Here is a 23704-nt window from a genome sequence, read left to right on the forward strand (position 1 = left end):
TTATTGAGTTTTAATTAAATAGAATATATAATAAATCCCTAATTTAAATTTAATTAGCAGCTTTGTTAAATAATCTGTTAAGACTAATTTTTTTATTTTGAAAACAGTGATTAGATTTATTTGAAATATGTTTTAATATGAAAACTTAAATAAACTACATTTTTATGCTTATTTTGTATTTATTTATCCCGCCAAAATATAAATATTTCCTGTAGTGCAATACTTGTGCATTGAGCAATTTCCATTCTTAATTATTTTAATATCGTGATAAAATGATTTGATTGAATGCACTTGATTAACTAAACATTTTCTGATTTACTTTTATTTTCAAAATAATAAAACTTAACAAAGAGTGATGGTATGATCCTAAATTATGTACAAAAATGAACACAGTAAATAAACTCTTATTCGCTAAATTGTAGAGAAGTTAAATATTTAATATTGTCTATGTAATATATGATTTCTCTTGTTATTATTTTTAAATGATCGATGCAGATATTGACTGCTGTTGTGGTGTCTTAGGGCGAATCATCATAATGGATTTTTTCAATGTGTAGTCCCAACCCCTCCAACGAAACCAAACAATTCCTTGTCGAGCAGTTAAATCTTGAGGGTCGTGCAGATATAGTCCATTTAATCCACGACCGCATGATTTCCACCACCAGCCACCCTATTTGAAGAAAAAAAACGTATTTTAAATTCAAAATTGAATTATGTTTGAATAATGTTAGATTCGGTTTTCGAATTACCAATGGATTACTATCTTATCAAAATATTCAGAATTTGTAGGAATGAGTATATTGATATTAACAAAAGGTTTAATAATAAATGTTGATAATGGCACTCTTTCTGTGGAAAATAAGGCGGAAATGGCCTTAATAAATTTTGCTCACATGATGAGCTGTTGGTCACTTATACATTTTATGACGTCGCGCATTATGCCCTAAATGGATTTCTTCAAAAAATATAAACCAGAGTATCTAAACATAAACAGGGCAGCGTCCAAATAATACAATATTAGAGGTAAAAAAAACTAAATAAAACTTTCAGTAAATACATTTTTTTTTTAATTTTAGAAGGTTTTTATTATTATTATTATTTGGAGTTAAACGGAAATTATAAATTGGCGCTTAACTTATAGCAGCTAGGGCCTTAAGCTTATTAGCGGTTCTTGAGCGGCAGAATTCGAAGCGACAAAATTAAAACACCGTGTGTATGCTTCGGAACTTTATTTGTGACTGAGGAAAAATTGATATACATATTTTCTTATTCTCTATTTCTTAGAGTGGGACAATTATAACTACTCCAAGATCTCTTTCTCCTTCCTATATCTATAAAAGCGTGCATTGTAACATACCAAAGTATACAGGGTACCTTATTTTCTACACCCTTCCTCAATGCAAGCTTGTTTACAAAAATAAATATCAAAACAAATTAAACATATTTGTAAGCTCTTCGTGTTTCGTTTTAGGAAGATTTTTTGTCAAAATATCTGCTATCATTTCGGTTGTACATTTGTATTTCAACAAAACTTGCCCTTCCTTAACAACGTCTCTAACAAAATGATAACGTATGTGCTTTGTTCTGGAATGATGAACGGGATTCTTAGTAAGCGCCTGCGCACTCAGATTATCCCCATAAACGACGATCGGGGTGTCATTGTCTCCGCAACCAATTTCCATAATCAGCCTTCGCATGACTATCGCCTCCTTAAATGCCGCTGAGAGTGCCATGTACTCCGCCTCGGTACTGCTCAACGCCACACTTCGCTGCTTTTCCGAACGCCAAGAAATCGGACCACCTGCTAACAGATAGATATAACCAGTATAGGACTTCCTGTCAAGCCTATCACCTGCCCAATCCGCGTCCACGTATCCACAGAACGATTGACCACATTGTCGGTAGTATAGTTTCATGTCAATCGTAGATGAGAGATATCTAAAGACGTGCTTTATGCCTGCCATGTGTTCAGCATGCGGGTTTTGATTCCGTTGTGCCAATTTTGACACCGAATGCAATATGTCTGGCCTTGTTGTAAGAGATAGCCACATAAGCTCTCCTACTACGGACTGATAAGAAGTAGGATCCACCTTTTTGCATTGGGGGCTTGTGAAATCTATTTGAAAACCAGGATCCAAAGGTGTCTTCGCCGATTTGCAAAAATCAATCCCATGGGTATGCAATAAGTCCTTGATATATTGCGTATGTCCAAAAGTAATTGCTCCAAGATCGCCGTCCCGTTCGATTTCCATTCCCAGGAAATGGTTAAGTTGACCCTTGTCAACGCACTGGAATGATCGTCAGATGCTGCTCTTGATTTTTAGCAAATCCTCGTGCGATTGGCTGGCTATAAGTATATCGTCAACATATACAAGGATTAATACAAGATTACCTTCTCCACAATTTTTGTACAAACATAGATCGTTATCACAGGCAACGAATCCCATATTAACTAATACGCCATTTAGCTTCTCGTTCCAGGCCCTTCCGGATTGCTTTAAGCCATATATTGCTCTTTTCAGAAGCAATACCTTGTCAGGATTTGTTTCATCTGAGTACCCTTCCGGCTGCTTCATGTAGACCGTCTCACTCAGATCACTGTTGAGATACGCGGTGCATACATCCATTTCAGCCGCCAGTGCTATAATAAAGCGTACACTCTCCAATTGGCATACCGGCGAAAATGTTTCTAGGTAATTTACGCCAAACTGCTGGGAGCATCCTTTTGCTACCAGTAGAGCCTTGAAACGTTGTATTTGGCCATCTTTATCACGCTTTACGTTGAACACCCACTTGCATCCAATTGCTCGCTGATTTTTGGGTAAATCAGTGATTTTCCAAGTCTGTTTGGCAACTAGAGAATCATGTTCTCTTTCCATGGCTTCACGCCACTCCTTTGCATATTTACTCTCCAGCGCCTCTTTGCAAGTTAATGGAATCGGAACATTTTCCGAAACAAGGGCGCCTAGTATATTGTACTGCTTCTTTGGGCGTCCAGGTTTTCCACTCCGACTGATCTTAGGACGACCGGGCCCCTGCGTGCCTCCTCCAGGACATGCTCACCTTTTTCTTCGGCACTCTCGTACTGATCTGTACTCTCATCGGAGCTGCCGGCGTCGATGGATAAGTCAGAAACGATTTCTGCATCTCCGGGTCCCTGCTGGTGGTGGGCCTCCTCCAGCTCCTCCAGGTCGATCGTCACAGCATCACCCTTGGATGCCACGTCATGATGTTCATCAAATAATACATCCCGTTTCTCGACCAATTGTCGAGTTGATGGATCATATAGTCGATAACCTTTTGCTGCCACAGAGTACCCAACCATAATGTACTCTTTGCCTTTAGGTTGAAATTTGCTGCCCTTCCTCGGACCCTTGTCCAGAGCAACTGCAAGAGATCCAAAAACCTTTAGGTGTTGTAGGACTCTTACTCGTCCACGCTTCCATAGGAGTCATACTGTCTAATGCGCAAGTAGGGGAGCGGTTTCGCAAATAAACCGAAGTGTTGACAGCTTCTGCCCAAAACTTATCTCCCAGTCCCGCCTGGACCAGAAGGCATCTTGACATCTCCACTAGCGTACGATTTGCCCGTTCCGCAACTCCATTTTGCTGGGGAGTATACGCTATTGTTAGCTGTCTGTCGATTCCATGCTGCCTCAGACATTCGTCAAACTGTTTATTGACAAATTCTCCGCCATTATCACTCAGCAGGCATTTAAGTCTCCTTCCTGTCTGCCGTTCCACCAGGTTCTTGAAATCGCCTAATTTGGGTAGCACCTCATTCTTCCCACGCAGGAAGTAAACAAAAATCCTCCTGGACTTATTGTCAATGAACGTCAAAAAATACTTGGAACCTCCGAGGGACAATGTTGGGAAAGGTCCACAAACATCTGCATGTACCAGATCTAAAATCTCCTTGGCCCGATTACTTGTTGCTGATGGAAAGGGTTGAACATGGATTTTGCTAACCATACACGTTTTGCAACTAATATTCTCTGGCAACCGAATATTATCTATCCCTCGAACTATCAATTTGGATACCATCTTTTTCAAGCTAGAGAAATTAATATGTCCGTATCTCTTGTGTAGCAAAATCCCATCTACAGCTGACATGGCAAAACATTTGCTGCGACCACCCACAAACAAATACAAGTTGCCAATCTTTTTGGCTTTCACTATGCATTCTCCATCTTTCATCACCTTGGCATTCTCTAAGTCAAAGGTCACCTTGCACCTGTTCTGGACAGCACTGCTCACGGAATAGAAATTTCCGGTCATCTTAGGAACGTAAAGAACATTTTTTAGTGTCAACATGCACTGGCCTGTCTGTATCTTGACGTCACCTATACCTTCTTGAAGGAAACCAGCATTGGCAAGTCCGATCTGTTCAGTGTGTTTCTCAAACTTTGTGAATAGCTCTCTTTCGCAACACATATGGCTTGTTGCGCCACTATCCAAACACCATGTTGAATTGTCAATGTTGTTGACGTCACTGGGACTTAATGAGTCCTTGTTCACCACACTTGAAACAAACGATATTCTTTCTTTTCTTCTGCCCATAGGTTTTCGTCTGTGAGTTGTGTTTCTGCGTTGCAGCGAATGCCTTAGTGTCAACTCGTTCATCTGCTATTCCTTTTCTTTCGCTCTCCTCCTTTAACTTTATGGTGAGAACTTCGAACGAAGGCAACTTATCTCGTGTCTCCATAGCGACCACGAAATGTTCAAATTGCTCTGGAAGGCTTGATAGCATAACGATAGTGCGAAGTTCGTCGTTTAGCTCTATTCCAACTCCAGTTAGACCATCCAGAATTTCCACAAATTCACTTATGTAGGTCGTCATACTCTGCCCTTGCTCCATCCGTTTATTAAGCAGTTTCTTGTATAACTGTACCTTTCGTACAGGTCCGCTTGGTTGATGAACCTCCTTCAACTTGGTCCATGCCTCCACAGCCGTCAAGCAATTCTTGATGTAGGTCAATTGAGATGACTTTACACTCAATGTTATTGTTGCCAACGCTGTCCAAGGCCGCAAACTGTTGTCCTTCTGGAACATTCGTTTCAGTTAGCTCTCCAGACGTAACACTCCACAAACCGGAACGCACCAATACAGATCGCATCTGTATTTTCCATGTGTCATAGTTCGTCTCCTCTAACTTATCAATTTGATAAAGAGCACTCATTGTTCTTAATATCGAGTCACACACCGAATAACTTGAATTCTCCAGTGCCTGGGCCCATAACCTCTTGATCGGCAGAATTCGAAGCGACAAAATTAAAACACCGTGTGTATGCTTCGGAACTTTATGTGTGACTGAGGAAAAATTGATATACATATTTTCTTATTCTCTATTTCTTAGAGTGGGACAATTATAACTACTCCAAGATCTCTTTCTCCTTCCTATATCTATAAAAGCGTGCATTGTAACATACCAAAGTATACAGGGTACCTTATTTTCTACAGCGGTTAGGTTTAGTATCTTTATATATGTACCTGGTATAGTTTTTATAAGTCGTTTATAAGTATATAAGTCGGAACGGGATCGGTCGACTATATCCTATAGCTGCCATATAACTGATTGATCGAAAGTCCCATAACTTTGGCGTTTTTTAAGTTAGAGGGTTGGGACGTTCCACACATGTTATATTTGGCTATAGCTGTGATAGAACGATCGGAACTGGCATAACTTTGGTGTTTTTAAGTTAGAAGATGGGACTTGGTAAAGATTCTATTTTGGGCAAAATAATCCGATTTGCTAAATTTCATAACGATCGGCCGACTATATCCTATAGACGACATATAACTGAACGATCGGAAATGGAACAACCTTAACTGCAAGGCTCCGCCCGAAGATAGTTTTTCTTTCTTGTTTTAAAAAATATTATATAGATGTTGCAATATATATATATGAATGATAAAGCTTTGTGGCTTTTAGAAAGTCTATTGTTTTGTTTGTTTTTGTAGGATGTGATTTCCTCTATAGTTGTTTTAAGGTGTTTGTTCCTTTGACTGTGGTAGAGAAGGCAATCTATTAGGATGTGGAGAATGGTAAGGGTTATGTTACAGTTGGAACAAAGTGTAGGGGGGATTTATTGAGGATATAGTTGTGGATTAAATTGGTGGGTCCGAGTCTGATTCTGCTAAATTTCTTAAAGTCTGTACTTAAGGTGTTATTAATTATTTTAGGAGCTCTATTATTTTAAGCTCTTATGTGGCTATTTGATTTGTAGCACAGTGATTTTTCTTAATGTGCTTTCGTTTAGTATTTGTCAGTTCTGTTTGATCCATTCATTTATATCTGATGGGTTGTAGTTGCGTTTGGTGGTAAGAGGGAAGTTGTGTGCGTTTTTAGCTGATTTGTCTGCAAGATCATTTCCCTTTATCCTGCTGTGTCCGGGGATCCAAAGCAGTGTTAGTTTGTCCGTTTTGTATTTTCCTACTACGTTTCTAATTCAGTTTGTGTAGTAGTTTTGGTTTTTGTTGTTGTTTGTCACTTTTAGAGATAGGGAGTCGGTACATATTACGTATTTTCCTCTGTTTTGGATAGCATATATGCATGCGGCGAGGTGTTGGTGATTGGCTACTTATTTATACAGTGGGGTGTTTTTCTTTTCTGCTCGTTATTGGTGATTAAAGTGATATATTTAATTTGTTGAATAGATGAATAGTGCTGTGAAGGGAAGGTATCTTTGGCACTTTTTTTTGCCTTAATAATATGCAATGGAATATTGTGTATTTATAATGAAAAGTTTCAGTTCCTTTTCCTGCATACATGTAAATTTTTGAATTTGGTTTCTGATAGAGAGGCTCCTGAGTATTCAAACCATCTTTGGATTTTTCTAAACAGTGGATCTATATTACAGTTTTTAGTTTTTTTGTTTAATTTGTAAATAATAGTGTAATCGTCTGCGTGGGCCATAAATAGACAGTTATTTTGTCTGCTTATTATTTGGATGAGTTTATTGTAGTCTATGACAAAAAGGAAAACCGAGAAGGGTGATCCTTGCGGTATTCCGTTGTCTAAGTTGGTAAGTTGTCTTGTTGGTAAGAACTGTAATTTTTCTGTTAGTAAGGATGTTGAATATGTATTTAGCTATTATTGGACCTATTTTCAAAACTTTGAGTTCGTCGATGATGCTATGGATGCCTCCCTGTCGAAAGCTTTAGCGAAGTCTAAGGATATAATGGAGACGTGGTTTTTATTTGATAGGGAGGAATTTATCTGGTAATCTAGCAAAGCTAGTGAATCAGATACTGATTTTCCCTTTTTGTATCCAAATTAACGGCTGTCTAATAGCTTGCCGTTTGAAGCCAGCCACCAAAGCCGTTTAGAAATGGTTTTATCCAATACTTTTGCTATGCACGGGTTGAGGGAGATGGGCCGATAAGATGATGCAATGAATATCGGGTCGAATCTTCAAGCCGCAGAATCGATTTATGTTTGACCATATTTTGGACATAGATGATTTTGGGTTTATCTCGGCAGTGAAGTTTTAACAGATTTTCGTTTTCTATCTTATCTAATCTTAATTTCTAGTTTAAGTGTGGCGTTCATTTATTTTTGGAGGCAAGTTTAGTTGTCATGTTAATGTTTTTTTTAAGATTCTCCCAACATAAGTTTTTTTAATTTTTAAGTTTTTGAAAGTTTTGGCTTCACCATTGGACAGATTTCTTTATCAGAAATGTCTGTGTTTGGGGGATGGTTTCGTTTGCTGCTTGTATAATTTTTTTAGTTATGTTAGGTGTTTCTTTATTGACGTTTGAGCTGGGAGGTCTTTTGCTGGATAATTTCTCGGAAATTTCCCGAAATAGTGGCCAATTCGCTTCTTTAAGGTTGAATCCGGGTCTTGCGACACTGGGACAGTGTTGTGTTCATCGAAAATGTCTATGTGTATGATCACTATCGGCTAGGTAGTTATCTGTATGCCATTTAGAGTTGATAGAGAGGGGGGGAGATGCGAGTGAAAGGTCTATGTGGGTGAGAGTATGATGTGTGGAAAAGTGAGTTGGTGAGCCATTATTGAGAGTTATAAGTAATGACTGGCTAATGTATTTGAATAATATAGAGATACATATTATTCCTCTAGATAGATAGTATCCTCTAGTATTGTTGGCTGGTGAGCCCCAGCTTCTATGCCAGCTGTTAAAGTCTCCAGTTTAAGTAAGGGTGGTTGTATAGTATAGTATGTATAGTGTACCAGAGGAACATATTACCGGCAATCCATCGCAGGACCTCAAAACCTAATCAACCTCAGCCTGACCGCAGCCCGCAGTACCAATGAGCCATTTTTCGATATATCCTCAGCGGCATCGCTTCAAGTATTAGTTACTGCGGCACTTAAACCCTTACAGGTGATCCCACCATCGAAACACATTTTTATTTGCCGGCTTGCCCCTGACATTTCTGCGATTGATATCTGGGCTTACATCAAAGGCAAAACAAAAGCTGACATAAAGGTGGCGGACATTCATAAATTTAAATACACTTATTTTCGTCCAAGAACATCAGTTAGTATGGTGACGAAAAAAATTAATGAAAAGAAAAAATCATTAATGGAAATGTAGACAGCCAGCATACGCAGAAATTTTAACGTTCCAAGTAGAAGGACTAGAAACTTTTGTCCTCTTCCCTTACCCATAGTAGTTCGACATGTGTTCGGCGGCGCCCACCGACGAAATTTGACACAAGTCATGGGATCCAAATCAGACCCCGTAATACTCATTGACAAGCAAATTGAAAGCAATACAGTCATTCAGAAGCTGATACGAAATTTTACAAAGCGACGACTTTAAGAAGGTTACTTTGATGAGCAACTGTAAAAGCTCACCCACGTGTGGACCCAATTTAAAAAAATAAAGATAATGAAGGCACGGGCTAGTGGATAGGTAATTACTGAAGATCGTTTTTTTAAAACGAAGGCAAGAAAGGCGACTAGACGACCTTGAAATCAAATACTAGAACATCTAGAAAGGCAAGCAACCAGCCAAGTTACGCTTAAAAAAACAACAGAGGTTACGGGTTTTCGCTCATCCACCAACCCACCACTTGAACATTGCGCTAATTAAATAACACAGGTGGTTGCGTTTATACTACCGGTGGTGCTTATGGTGCGCTTCCCTCAGACACGTCCGGAGGCATTTAGCTACATGTATTTGGGAATGCATCAGAGGCGGCATATGGAACAGTGGCGTACCTACGAGCGAGTAGCGATATAGGCAATGTATTCACACGGTAACAATGTTCAAAGGTACGCGTAGCTCCCCCCACGCAGCCATGTTAGCTACTTAAGTCGCCAAATGAGCCGATCTCCACATAAGACTAGACGCAATATATTTATGAACAGATTCAGAGATCGTTCTATTACCAGAAGAGCTGAATCAGTCCCTGGGAGTTGTATTTTAACAAATACAATCTTAACATTGTTTACCGTCCATCCTACGGCAAAAATACCAACCATATCGGACCTCATTATACTCAGTAGATCCGCGGTTAGATAATGCGGGTAGGCGGACGTTTACAAAACGCCGCACTATCATATGATGCCACACACCCAATGTCGTTGGGTCCAAAAAAACCACAAACTAAACTCTTATTTCAATAGAAATACCACTAGTTGGCACATTGCGGACCACAAGCGTTGCTATGCAATCTTAGGCAATGACTCTGGTAATTAAAGGAAAAAAATAACGGCTAAAAGAACGTCAGTCAATGTATCAGGTGTTTCCGGGCACAACCCAAGAATCGAATAAGTGTATTCAGAGTGTATTCTGGTCCCATGACAAGGTCCGTGAAAAACGACAACATAAATTTTACCTAGCAGTTTCCTTTTTTTAACAAAGATAGTGCACCTGGAGGTAGTAACAGATATGACTTCACAGGCATTCCCGGCGGCCTTAAAAAGATTTTGCGGACGGCGTTGGCTTTTGGTACGTATTAACAGAATTAAGAGAAATATATTCAGATGACGCCCAACAAGTGATACAAAAGACAGCCGTAAATTAAGGAGTGGAAGTCAGATTTATACCACCCAGACCGCCACATTTTAGGGCCTTTGGAAAGCCGCAGTAAAATCAGCCAAACATCTACTAAAACAAAGGCTGGCACCGACTCACTAACCCATAAAAAACTTGGAGGTGTAACAAGAGCCAACCATCTATTGGCTGTATTAACAATCAATAATATCAAAGAAGTGGACAATCACTAAAAAGAATACATATGGGTAATTCTCTAATGTCGAACGCGACATTCGTACGCATTCCAACTGGAAAAAAAACAATGTACTAAGCTTGTTTTTTATTTTAACAAAAGTGAATCTAATAGGTTTTGATAAGTTGTATAATTGGTGCAAATATGAATTTTGGAAGACTTTTTGTTTTTAGAATATTCAAAAAAAACTAGGGCTGTCGCACGCGACAAAAAACAGAAGTTACTTTTTCAAAAACCATTTCAAACGCTGATTTTAGCGAAACCTGATGGAAAATTTGTCTGCAATCAATTTCAAAGCGTGATTTATTATTTGATCTTAGTAATTCTTTTTGTTTCACTTAAAATTATTTGGTAGTTTTTTTTTAAATTCAATTTTATTCACTGTCGCACGCGACAGTTTCTTCCCTCATATTTTTTTAGTTGTTTTTGTACTTTTAAAATAATAAAACGTGAATTTAAAGATTCTAAGTTTAATAAGAATTCATTTAGAGCTAAAAAAAATTAATTTAGGCTTCAAACTTAACAAACAAGGAGGAAAGTAATATAATTATATGTAATATAATAACACAGGCCAACAGCAAAAAATCTCCACGCATAATTTTACCTGCTCCATAACCTTTAGGCTCCCCTGAACCAAAGTCCAGAACAAACATAGGTTCTATCACCCACCGTTTCCGCGGTACACCTAAGAGAAGAAATTGATCAAATTTTACCATATATTGAATTACGTAGGCCGTGAAATGGCTACGACCATCATTGTTTCCAGTACATATCATTTTTGAAATGTATGTGTACCAACTAAAATTAAAAAATGGTTTCTAGCAGTTACCATATCTTTGGAATACTCATCCAAAGTTGAAATCTCAGATTTTCTACGTTAATTTTTGCTCTTCTATGATTTTTCCCCAAACATTTTTCTATGGAAGATTTTTATTTTCTTATTGAAATCAGTAGATCATACCATGTTTTAATTTTGGATTTAAGGAAAAACTCGAAATAATTTTATTGAATTTAATATAGGTGGTTCAACAATATTTTCTTAAATTAAATTGGAGTTTTTAATCTCATATTTTCAAAAAGTCATGGCTATCTAAAACTGTTTCTATATTCAAAACGTATCTATTGCAGGTTCAGCTTGTTTAGTAAAGCTTTACAGAAGTTGTAGATAGCCATGACTTTTTGAAAATATGAGATTAAAAACTCCAATTTAATTTAAGAAAATATTGTTGAACCACCTATATTAAATTCAATAAAATTATTCCGAGTTTTTTCTTAAATCCAAAATTAAAACATGGTATGATCTACTGATTTCAATAAGAAAATAAAAATCTTCCATAGAAAAATGTTTGGGGAAAAATCATAGAAGAGCAAAAATTAACGTAGAAAATCTGAGATTTCAACTTTGGATGAGTATTCCAAAGATATGGTAACTGCTAGAAACCATTTTTTAATTTTAGTTGGTACACATACATTTCAAAAATGATATGTACTGGAAACAATGATGGTCGTAGCCATTTCACGGCCTACATAATTCAATATATGGTAAAATTTGATCAATTTCTTCTCTTAGGTGTACCGCGGAAACGGTGGGTGATAGAACCTATGTTTGTTCTGGACTTTGGTTCAGGGGAGCCTAAAGATTATGGAGCAGGTAAAATTATGCGTGGAGGAAAAAAAAAGTTGGAAATTGTCGGCCTGTGTAATATAATTTTTTTTAATTGGTGTCATTATTTTTTAAATTTTGTCTCCAACGCTTGCAGCTGACTTTATTATTATTTTTTCATTCATCTGCATTAATAATAAGCAAACAAAAAATAAAAAAAAAAATTTTAAATAAAAAAATTTTGTACCATGTTGCACGCGACTAACTTAAAAAACGTTTATAACCGAATTCACTACTTATATTTCACAAAAATTTTTTTTTAATACTTAAATATCCAATTTTATGTTTGGACCCAAGTTTTGATGGTCATTCGACAAATTTCTTCGACGCACTGATAACAAATGTTCTTTTTCAATGTCGCACGCGACAATGAAATAAACTGATAATCTGATAAGAAATTCTTAGTAATTAGCAATCGCATCGTTTCTTTTACATTATTGTTGTAATCTTTGGTTATTAGCCGATATTACAAATAGTGAATATCAATGCAGTTGAACTCTCTTTACGAAAATTATGTAAAACAAATTGTGCCGCTGAAATGCTAAAAACTAAACTTTCGCACATTTGAGACTTTGGATTAAAATATTTCGAAATGTGTAATAAGTATAAATGTGTAATATTATTAAATTAGTTAAATTTAATATGTTCCCTATAAAAATGTGTGAAAAAAACATTCTTTTATTGACTTTGAATTTTTTTGTCGCGGTTGACCTTTCGGGAGAATTACCCATATACATATCTATCTCTACTAATAATGTTTGCCATAGAAGTTTTACTTGCTGACACCCACGATATCACTGCCACAAAGGCGTATCTCAAATCTCAATTATTGCATGTACTTTCGTCGATAGCTAATGGAAGAAAAGGGATACTGGACTTCGATGTAGTAGCAATGGACAACCAAGAAACAAACGCCGTTGCTGGCGAATTTCCTGTCCATTGGCAACACGGCAGTCTGCCCAAGCTTGACGAAATGGGAGGAAATGGATAGCCGTATCCTTAGGGTGCTAAGAGGATGGCACGCTTTTATATAACTGGAAAACAATCAATAGGTAGACACGCTAATCGACGAGGGTACGCTGTTCCCCACAAAGTTCAAAGGTAGTCGCAGGAGCAGGGAAACGCCAAAAACGCAGGGAAGGAACTGGCATCGTCCAGTAAGCCAACGAGTACGTAATAATCCAAACCACGCAGAAAATTACTGCTGCAAGCAGCCAACTTGTGGCCATTATGACGATAGTCAGTTGCGGCAGTTTCCTGCAAGGCCTAAAGCATCACTCTTAATTTTCCACTGGGCATCAGGATCCTTGGGACTTGTCCAGAATAAAGAAACATGCTGATGGACTTTCGCAGCACTGCACGCTTCACTGTAGCTTCAGCAATGGTGATCATATCAATGGCAGAGCTCCAAAGGGAACAAAACTGCTTAATCTATGAAAAAGCCAATATCAGAGCAACATGCGACAACAAAGCTAACAGAGCCCATAATGGCTTTGTCTAGAACAACTTATACAAGCCCGCATCATTGTATTACATCAGAGCAACATGCGACAACCCGACCAGCTCTTAGCAGTCGCAACAACTGACGTTCTTCACCTTTAGAATATAATGTCAGAGAAAGAGAGTGCGACTTTTTTTCGGATAACAATACCACTACACTCCAGAATGATATGGTTAAGAACTTACCAGTCTTTCCAATGAAATATCCAATATCCATTTCTTACGTAGCATTGGCCATTTTAGTGGTCATGCTGATAATCAAAGGCGTCTACATATGCGATAAAAACAGTCAATCAGGAAAGACATCTTCCAAAAGAGAGCCTAAAAATCTTGCGCTTCCACTATGTCCGAGAAGCAAGCCTTTTAGTGGTTTGCAATGCTTTGTACAAGACATTAAGCGGAAAATCGTTGAACGACATGCTACATAAAGGTCCCATCGTTCAGAGCCATACAGCTACTCTTTGGAACACAGATGTATGTATACACGGCGGACAAGGAAACGAGCTGAGACCTTGGACCATTACAGTGTCAAAACCATCGGCTTCATATGGACGCAAAATTCGCGGACGAACGCAACAAACCGAAGCTCTTGTAATATTAATGCGAGTGATTAGCTCGGAGTTATCACAAATGTACGACCCAGTAGGTTTATTTCTCGTACTATTTTACTCTATCCAAATCTACCCTTACACTACGCCTCTCGGCGCTGGGTGGAATGACCCCCGTTCTCGGGTGGAATGTACGTATGCAACGGGGAAAAAAAAATTTAACCTGTCTTAGTAACGGCAAAGATATTCATGGAAAACCTCTGGGAGCGTAGGTGGGCTATTCGTATGCAAAGGGAACCACGCGAAAAAAAAGAAATGGCTTCGGACAATGAATTCCAGTCACAGTGTGGCCCTCACAGCGAAGCAATCTTAACATAGACTGTAGTTCTGCACAGCAGTCCTAAGCGCATAGAGTCAGACAAGATTTACGCTTGTCTTTAGAAAACTTTTGAACAACAATATGTATTTTAAGTTCCCCTATTATCAGATAGATCATGGGAAAACTTGACAAATATCCTAGTCATTATTTCGACGAACTTAGAAGAAAAAACAAAATTCGTCCGCATAGCAGCAGCTAAGGACACATTCGAACACATAAATATACTTGAGGCCCACGTCATACTTCAATATACGTGTACCCTTGCCGATGTTTGAAACAGTCTTTTCGCCTGACTCATTCTGGCCGGAGAAAATATTCCTATAAGAACATCGGCTGTGAACGGTAAAAAAATAAAAGTCCAATCTTTCTGTTCTTCAAAAAACTAACTAACTCTCTTACTCTTATGTATCAGAATTGTAGGTGTTTATGCAGTAAGTTTGGTAGTTTCAGTTCTGAGAGTTCCTCATTTGCTTCACATGTTATCATATTTACTGAAACCTGGTTAAAACCGACGATCTTTGGCTCCAAAGATTTTCCAGAAAGGTACCCTACTTTGCGAACAGCTGATGTTCCAATTAATGAAATCGACAAAATATTGTACCACAAGTTATACTATTTAAATAATTAATTTATCATTTTTTGCTTTGAGCTAAATCATCAGTAATTTACCACTTAAGCAATATCTATGTATTTTTTTAGCTATTAATTATTCTGCTTAGATAACTCCTTGAAAGCGCTGAACCGAAATGTTACAGCAGCCTTCGGAACTGTTAAAAAGGAATCGGCTGAAGTAAGACTAGCGGTGAATATGAGTAAAACAAAGTAAATTGTGCATTGAATTAGAGAGTCCTGATCCCTTGATTCTCAGCTGACTTAAGAGAGCTACAGTAATGAGTCCGTCAAGGAATTTATTTATCTTAGCCGGTTATTATGCCGAAAATCACACTTGCCAACAGGTGTTACTTTGGGCTGAGTAGCCAATCGAATAGTAAAGCTCTTTCTTGACTCATAAAAAATACACTAGTACTAGTACACTAGTACTAGTACACTAGTACTACACTACACTACACTAGTAGTACACTAGTACTAGTACTAGTAATGTTGTCGTAGCCAGTCGAATGAAATCTCAAAAACTTCGGTGGCATTGCCCGTATATAAGAAAACGCTAAGGCTCGAGGTGTTCCCTGTGTTTTTCTGGACATGGAGGATGTTGCGACCCCCAATAAGTTGGCAAGACCAAGTGATGAAAGCCCTTTCTAAACAGCAAAACTAATGACAGGGAGAAGGAACATTTTGTTTCAGGATGTGATGCGATAGGGGCCACATCATGATGGCCACATAATAAATTATCATGAACTCATTTCTTTCTTTAAGCCAATTTGTTCAAGTGCAAGTTGCGTCACCAAACCATCGATCGGTTTATGTACCCTTTGCTTAACTTAATCATTACAGATTAAGAATCAAAAAGGATTCCAATACCATTTATTAAGAAAACACGATCTAAGATGTGATTCCCAAGCCATTAGGAGATAATTAAACGTAAGAACCTTACACCTTAAGAACGAGATTATTAGAACATCACAAAAAGACTCCTTCAATAAGGTCTAATTGCAAGGAGAAAGAGAAAGAAAAACACAACATGACATCATCAAAAAACATGGTTCCCGAAAAATAAAAGATCAACTTAGTGCTGGATTCTCATAGCCTTTGATAGAGTCTTCTATGCGTAAAAAGGTGTCTGGATTGGGCAGTTCCATAAATTTCACGCAACCTGATCCGCCCGTAATCATGCAGCCGCTCATTTAGCCTAAGATCAGCCTCAGAAAATTTTTTTCGGTAATGTTCATAGTTCATGATGATTCGGCCGACTGTCGTCGCATGCAGACGTGTTTTTTATTGTGCTCCGGGAAAAAATATTCAATAAAATCATAAAAGTGCAGTGACTGGTCTAAGAAATCTACAATAACGCGAAAAGACGCTTTTTGCGATGAAATCGCTAATGTTTATATTGATTAATTAATTAAATAATTAATTTATATTAATTAATTAATATAAAACACAACTCTCAAAACTCAAACTAAATCAACCTCGACTGCAATGAGCTTAAACGACGTTCGCACACAACGTCAACGTGAGCAAGACGAGAGACGGCTCTCAGTACAAAGAAACAACGCGTACTTCTCTTTTAAAGCAACCGAAAACCATGCAAGCTCTGATCAAGCGCGGTCAATTACCCCCAACTTGACCGAATTCTTAAACGTAGAGAGCGAGAGAGCGCGTTCCTGCTCCCCCTCGATACCATCGATGTCTCTGCAGCCAAAGAGTACAGTAACTAGCACCTCAATTTCTTTGACAACGTCAACAGTAACAACAACAACAACCGCAACTGTATCTACAGCGCGTTTAACGACGTCATCAGCTAGCAGCGCAAATAGTAATACGTCCGCGCTGCCCGAAAACCAAAACAAAAACAATGACTATATTAAGCCGGCTGTGCAGACTGGCATGGATCGCTACATCCAAATCAAAAGGAAGCTGAGCCCCCTCAATTCCAAACGCAAAATAACCCGTGGCAATGCTAGCCTAGCAGCAAAAGAAACGCCCATTAACTCAAACCGATTTAAAATCTTGGCAGACGCCGATGAGGTGGAGGCGGGCGAATCCACTGAAGTTGAGAAAAGGAAGCCAAAACCTCCGCCTATCTATATACGCGAAAAAAGTTCCAATGTTCTTGTCAACAAAATTATTGAGCTTATTGGTAAGGATAACTTCCACATAATACCCCTTGTAAAGGGCAACATTCAAGAAACAAAAGTTCAAATGAAGTCTGAAGATAACTACAGAGTATTATCAAAATATCTTACCGAGAATAAAAAGAACTTTTACACATATCAGCTAAAAAGCAGCAAGGGCCTGCAAGTCGTACTTAAGGGCATAGAGCCCGAAGTAACGCCTGCAGAGATAAAAAAGGCGCTACAGGAGAAGGGTTTTAGCGCCAAGACAGTCTTTAATGTTCCTAACAGGGATAGAAAGCCGCAGCCACTCTTTAAGGTTGAGCTCGAACCAGAAACCAAGCTCCTGAAGAAATACGAAGTGCACCCAATATACAATCTTCAGTACCTGCTGCACCGCAGAATTACAGTTGAGGAACCGCACAAACGCAATGGCCCGGTACAATGTGCGAACTGCCAGGAATATGGCCACACAAGGTCATACTGTAAACTGCGCCCGGTGTGTGTAGTTTGCGGAGAGCTTCATGACTCCGCACACTGCCCAGCGAACAAAGATGACAGCAACTCGAAAAAGTGCGGCAACTGCGGTGGCAACCACACTGCTAATTATAGAGGATGCCCAGTCTATAAGGAGCTGAAAAGTCGCATCCACCAGAAAGGAATAGCTGCCCGCACCCAAAATGGACAGTTCACGGCGTCCAGATCAAACCCTGAAGTCTTCTTCTCGACTGCAGCCAGATCCTCACTAGGACCCATTAACTCTGACAAAAATGTGACATACGCAAGTGCCTTAAAATCAGGACCGGCGACACCTGCCTCAAGAAGCTCATTTCTGCAATCAGCATATCAAGAACCGAACACGGCTCAGCAACATCAACCAACAGAGCAGCTAAAAAGCAACTTTGAAGCTATGATATGCAGCCTACAACAAAGCCGGACGGAATTTATGTCATTTATGCGCACAACTATGCAAGATTTAATGCGAAACCAAAATCTATTGATTCAAATGCTGGTTTCACAACAATCCAAATAATGGCTTTCCTACGGATATATACGTGGAACGCTAACGGCGTTTCGCAACATAAACTTGAGTTAGCTCAATTCCTACTCGACAATCATATCGATGTAATGCTGCTTTCGGAAACACACCTTACAAACAAATACAATTTTCAACTACGAGGATATTCATTCTACGGAACAAATCATCCAGATGGTAAAGCACATGGTGGGACTGGAATTCTAATCAGAAGCCGCATAAAGCACCATTATCAAAACAAATTTGCTAAAAACTACCTACAGGCCACATCTATAAATATACAACTAAATACTGGCAACCAACTTACACTAGCCGCCGTATACTGCCCCCCTCGCTTCAATATAGCTGAAGATGCAGTTTTTCAACACACCACTTTTTGGAGACCACTTCATAGCAGCAGGAGACTACAATGCCAAGCACACACACTGGGGATCCCGTCTCGTGACTCCAAAAGGGAAGCAGCTCTATAATGCAATTATCAAAGCCAAGAACAAGCTCGACTATGTTTCTTCTGGCACACCGACATACTGGCCGGCAGGTCCAAGGAAACTACCAGATTTAATAGACTTTGCGATTACCAAAAACATCCCTAAAAATCTGATAAGTGCCAATTGCCTATCGGATCTCTCATCTGATCACTCGCCTGTCCTGTTTATTCTACTGCGAAATCCAGGAACATTGGAACAACCATTAAAATTGACCTCACAGAAAACCAATTGGGTTAAGTACAGAAAATATATCAGCTCACACATTGAGCTAAGTCCTCATCTCCACGATGAAGCCAACGTAGACAGCTTTGTTAATTCACTTGAGTCTGTACTCGTCTCTGCAGCTCGAGCCTCAACATCGCAAACTATAAATACACAAAGCAATAAAAAGACAAATCTACAAATCGAACAGCTCGTCCTCGAAAAGCGGCGTTCACGTCGCAAGTGGCAATTCCACAGATCGCCATCTGCTAAGCAAAGCTTTAGACATGCCTCACGTCAACTTACTAAAGCCCTACAGCAAGAAGAAGCTTATGTCCACCGCCGCTATATAGAGCAATTGTCAACTTCTAGTACAAAACACTCACTATGGAGAGCTCACCCAACTCTAAGCTCACCGAAAGAAACCGTGATGCCTATTAGAAATCCCACAGGCGGCTGGGCGCGCAGCGATGCAGACAAAGCCAGCACGTTTGCCAATCACCTTAAAAATATCTTCCAACCAAATCCGGCCACTAGTGACTTTACTTTGCCGACTTTACCATATGAGCCTCAGCTTCAACATGAACCAATCGAGTTTCGCCCAAACGAAATCGCTAATATCATCAAAAACCAACTAAATCCGAAAAAATCACCAGGCTGCGACCTCATAACTCCCAAAATGATCATTGAGCTTCCATATTGCGCCGTCTGCACTATCCCCCAGCTCTTCAATGCCATCGCAAAACTTGGCCACTTTCCAGCGAGATGGAAAAAGTCAATTATAATAATGATAGCAAAGCCGGGAAAAGACCATACAATTCCCACGTCGTATAGACCTATAAGCCTTCTTTCATGCTTATCTAAACTCTTTGAGAAATGCATTCTGACTCGAATAAACACATACCTAAGGATCCAGGAAGGAATCCCGTCACATCAGTTTGGGTTTCATGAAAAGCACGGAACAATTGAGCAGGTCAACCGGATAACAAAAAACGCGAGTACTGTACCGCAATATTTCTAGATGTCTCTCAAGCATTTGATAGAGTCTGGCTAGAAGGTCTAATGTACAAGATCAAGAAAATGCTCCCTTGTAATACCCACAAGCTTCTAGAGTCTTACCTTTACGACAGAAAATTTGCTGTGAGGTGCAACACTGATATATTTGACGAATTCACTGTTGGAGCTGGAGTTCCTCAAGGAAGTGTACTCGGACCAACATTATATGTTCTCTATACAGCAGACATCCCGACAAGCACACGACTAACAACATCTACGTTTGCTGATGATACAGCTATTCTTAGCCGCTCAAAATGCCCGATGCAAGCAACTGCGCAGCTAGCTCTTCATCTGGTGGATGTAGAAAAATGGCTATCAGACTGGCGAATTAAAGTAAACGAACAAAAATGCAAGCACGTTACGTTCACCTTGAATAGGCAAAACTGCCCGCCCCTTACGCTAAACAACACCCTACTTCCGCAAGCAAACGAGGTAACATATCTAGGAGTACACCTCGATAGAAGACTCACATGGCGTCGGCACATAGAAGCTAAAAGAACCCACCTAAAGCTAAAAGCCAGCAGCCTTCATTGGATTATCAACGCTCGGTCTCCCCTTTGCCTTGAATATAAAGTCCTGCTGTATAACTCGGTACTTAAACCTATATGGATGTACGGCTCCCAGTTATGGGGGAATGCCAGCAATAGCAATATTGACATAGTCCAGCGAGCTCAGTCGAAGATCTTGAGAACAACACGGGGCACCGTGGTACGTTCGCAACGAAAACATACATCTCGACTTAAACATTCTTCCAGTCAAAGATGTGATCGCAGAACAGAAGGAAAAGTACTTTAGCAAGCTATTGTCGCACCCTAACCACCTGGCGAGAGGTCTAACAAGGTTGAGCAACCAATCACGACTTCGTCGCAATGACCTACCCACCCAGCGACCGTCTTGAGGAACGCGCAAACAGAATGCAGTCTTAGTCTACTGTTAGTTAAATGTTAATGTTGAGATTTGAAAACTTATTGTTAGTCTCAAAATTAAGAGAAGATCCAATAAATAAAAGCAAAGTTTAATTAAAAAAAAAAATGTTCATAGTTCGTTCGTCATCGAAATTGTTTCTCTGCTGATTCGAGGCTCACGTAAGATATGTGTGTTTACCATTCTAAGAGATGCTCTATTAATCTAGTTTTTGGTCGAAGGACCTTTTGTACAAGAAAATAAGCCGAATACGGTTAATCAAACTCCCATCACCTGACCAATCCGCCTAAAAAAAATCTTTGAACTTTCCTCCGCTTATATATTAGAATTTTACGTGCTTACGCAGTAAGCTTTTTAATCTCTAGCATGCTTTTCTTTATTTGCATCCCTGGTTCATACCTGGTGTATACCTGGTTCAAGCCGAGGATCTTTATCACCAAAGTTTTCGACCGACAAGAAGGAGAAGTCCTAATCTCTATAGACTTCAATTTCACTATTAAAGAGATAAAGTAACAATGTTGTGTTCAGTTTGAATTTCTCTGCGTTATAACCATTTTATCTGCTCAATCGTTGTAGTGATTCTCGGTGACTTTAAGCTATCAGAACTCAATTGGTCAAATATTGAAAACTCATATTTTTATCACTTTCGTCATATTAAACCCATATTCAAACCCATACGATAAAAAACACTAGAAACACTCTAGAGGTTTCTATGGCCGATCAAAAGTCTTCCTGCGTTGCAATACAATAAAATAAAAATATTTTGAAATAAATATAAATAAATATTTAATATATTTTGATATATTGTTGTATTTTGAAATATTTTGAATATTTTTTTTTACCTATGTGTGCCATGGATATACCATTCCGCTTCACATAATTTGCCTTGGTTTACAAGGTGCCTCATCAAAAAAATAATAAAAACTATCTTTACAACAGAAAAAAACTGACTAGAATTGCATTTTCAAGTATTTAGTAGCTCAGTTAAATTTCACGAAGCATTATAGCTTGTAAACAATAAGCGTATTCAATCCGAAGGAATTAAAAAAAAATTTAACTTGAACCCTGGGGAACAAGAAATGAAACGTCTGAAAAGCACCACATCATTTGAAGTTTCAAAATTAATTAACAAATCGAAAAAGCACACACTATCAGTGAATCTTTATAAAGCCCTGTAAGCTTAAAGTTGCAGAGAACTTTTAGATATGGAAGCTCAATAAAAAATATGTGAAATTCCCATTTCTAATGACACTGTTAAAACGCGCATTCAAAAAATGTCAACTGATATTGAAGACCAAGTTATTGACAAGTTTAAATACACTTCTTATTTTGCATGACAATTTTATGAGTTTGCAGTGCTGTAAATGTACTTATTCAATTTTTTGAGGACAACAAAATGTTTAAAAAAAAGAGTTTTTTAAAAAGAGTAGTCAGGGAAGGCTTGCCGGGTTTTTTACTGACTGTGCTCCTGCTGTACTTGGTTCTCGCTGTGGCTGCAAGACCAAGGCAAGGTAAAAAACCTAATTCCATCCGCAGTATTGACAAAAAACGGCCTGCTATGCTATTAATAGTTTTTAATAGCAGCCGAATAAATAGACGAGTGTTAGTTCAGATTTTCAATATTTTATTTGGGTTCAATTTAACCCTAATATATGCCGCTTTAATCAATATAAATGCTGATAACAACAGTTGCAGCTAAACATATTATGATTATTTTACATGATTTTTTTGGTGGCTGCTTGGCTCAACATCCTCCCCCCATTGAAGGGTGGGCCTTCAATAACAATTTTGGAAGGTCACAGTCCTCCCTAGCACAGAGCGCTAACGCTTCCCCTGATAGTCCACAGCATGCAGAAAACACGCAGCCAAATCGCGTATTCTGAACCATGGGGAGCCTGTGACCTAACTGGATTTGGCAGCCAAACAATAAGCTGGCTCCAATCAGCAGGTCCACTCTCTGTGTTTTGTGAAGCCAAAGAAAAGTCAACGTTTTCGAGAGTCTCGCACCTTTGCTCTAAGAATCGTACCATGGACTCCCAGATGAAAGGGTGTCGTTGTTTCCGGCGAGAGTGTCTTCCCACTTGGCCTTTGTGGAACTTTTGGAGGATAATCTGGATAAGCAAGCTTCCCTGGATCTCGGCAGCTGATCCGGAACTCATGAGAGCCTGCATATGCCCATTGAACCGATCCGATAGCTCCCGAAAAGTGCCAACAGACTGGACCACACGAAGCTGCAGGATCTCATTAATGTGAGACTGAAATAATAATGAGGTCAAGGGCAACATCGTAGTTCACGTCAATAATTTCCAGAGCCCTCACCGTCTCCAAGGCTGACTCCCGCAGGCATGAAATGAGCCACCGGGACGTTTCCATTTGATAACTTCCACATTGAATAATTTCTATATTGATGCGTTAATGAAAGTTCGCAGCTGTAAGTCCAAATTGCTTTTAGATAGGAATATGGAGAAGGAATTTGTAGTCTAGTTGGAGAGGCGAACGGAAAATTATTAGCCAATGGAAACTGTTGGCCTTCAGTTCTAGGCAGTTTCTTTTTGCTTCTATAACATTGTAGGTTAAGTAGCCTTTCTTAATGGATGCCAAGGTAGGTGACTTCGTTAACTTGTGGAATTGGTATTGTATTTAAGGTTAGTGATGGATAAGTGGTTCGGTTGAGTAAAAACGTGATATGATAACGTCATATTTTTGCTTATTGACTCGTATACGCCATTCAGCTAGCCACTTTTTTACAGAGAGAGAAAAGGTGGTTTTCTCGAGGGGGTTTTGTTATTTTCTGTTGCTGTATTTGGAGATTTTAAGCGGCACATAATGCAGTGCTGTCAGCGATGGTTGATATAACCATTTGGTGGCTTGTGGGAATGTCTGTTGTGTACAGGATGTATGTTACAAGATTGGTCCTAGTACGCTCCCTTGTAGAACATAAGCTTCAATGTTAAGCTCGTCATTTGTACAATT

At 39.0% G+C, this 23704-nt stretch overlaps 1 protein-coding gene across 2 annotated transcripts in view; it reads right to left on the reverse strand.

Annotated features, from left to right (window-relative positions):
- Positions 1–295: 295 nt before the first annotated feature.
- LOC26515246 (angiopoietin-2) overlaps positions 296–23704 on the reverse strand; it is a 164720-nt gene continuing 141311 nt past the window's right edge. For both annotated transcript variants that reach the window (XM_032456152.2, XM_032456151.2), the window contains exon 7: positions 296–670. In XM_032456152.2, coding sequence (XP_032312043.1) covers positions 479–670 — 192 coding nt within the window. In that variant the 3' untranslated portion in view covers positions 296–478. The remainder of the gene's footprint in view (positions 671–23704) is intronic.

The sequence above is a fragment of the Drosophila ananassae genome, unplaced genomic scaffold (assembly GCF_017639315.1).
Source record: "Drosophila ananassae strain 14024-0371.13 unplaced genomic scaffold, ASM1763931v2 tig00000091, whole genome shotgun sequence".
Classification (NCBI taxonomy): Eukaryota; Metazoa; Arthropoda; class Insecta; order Diptera; family Drosophilidae; genus Drosophila; species Drosophila ananassae.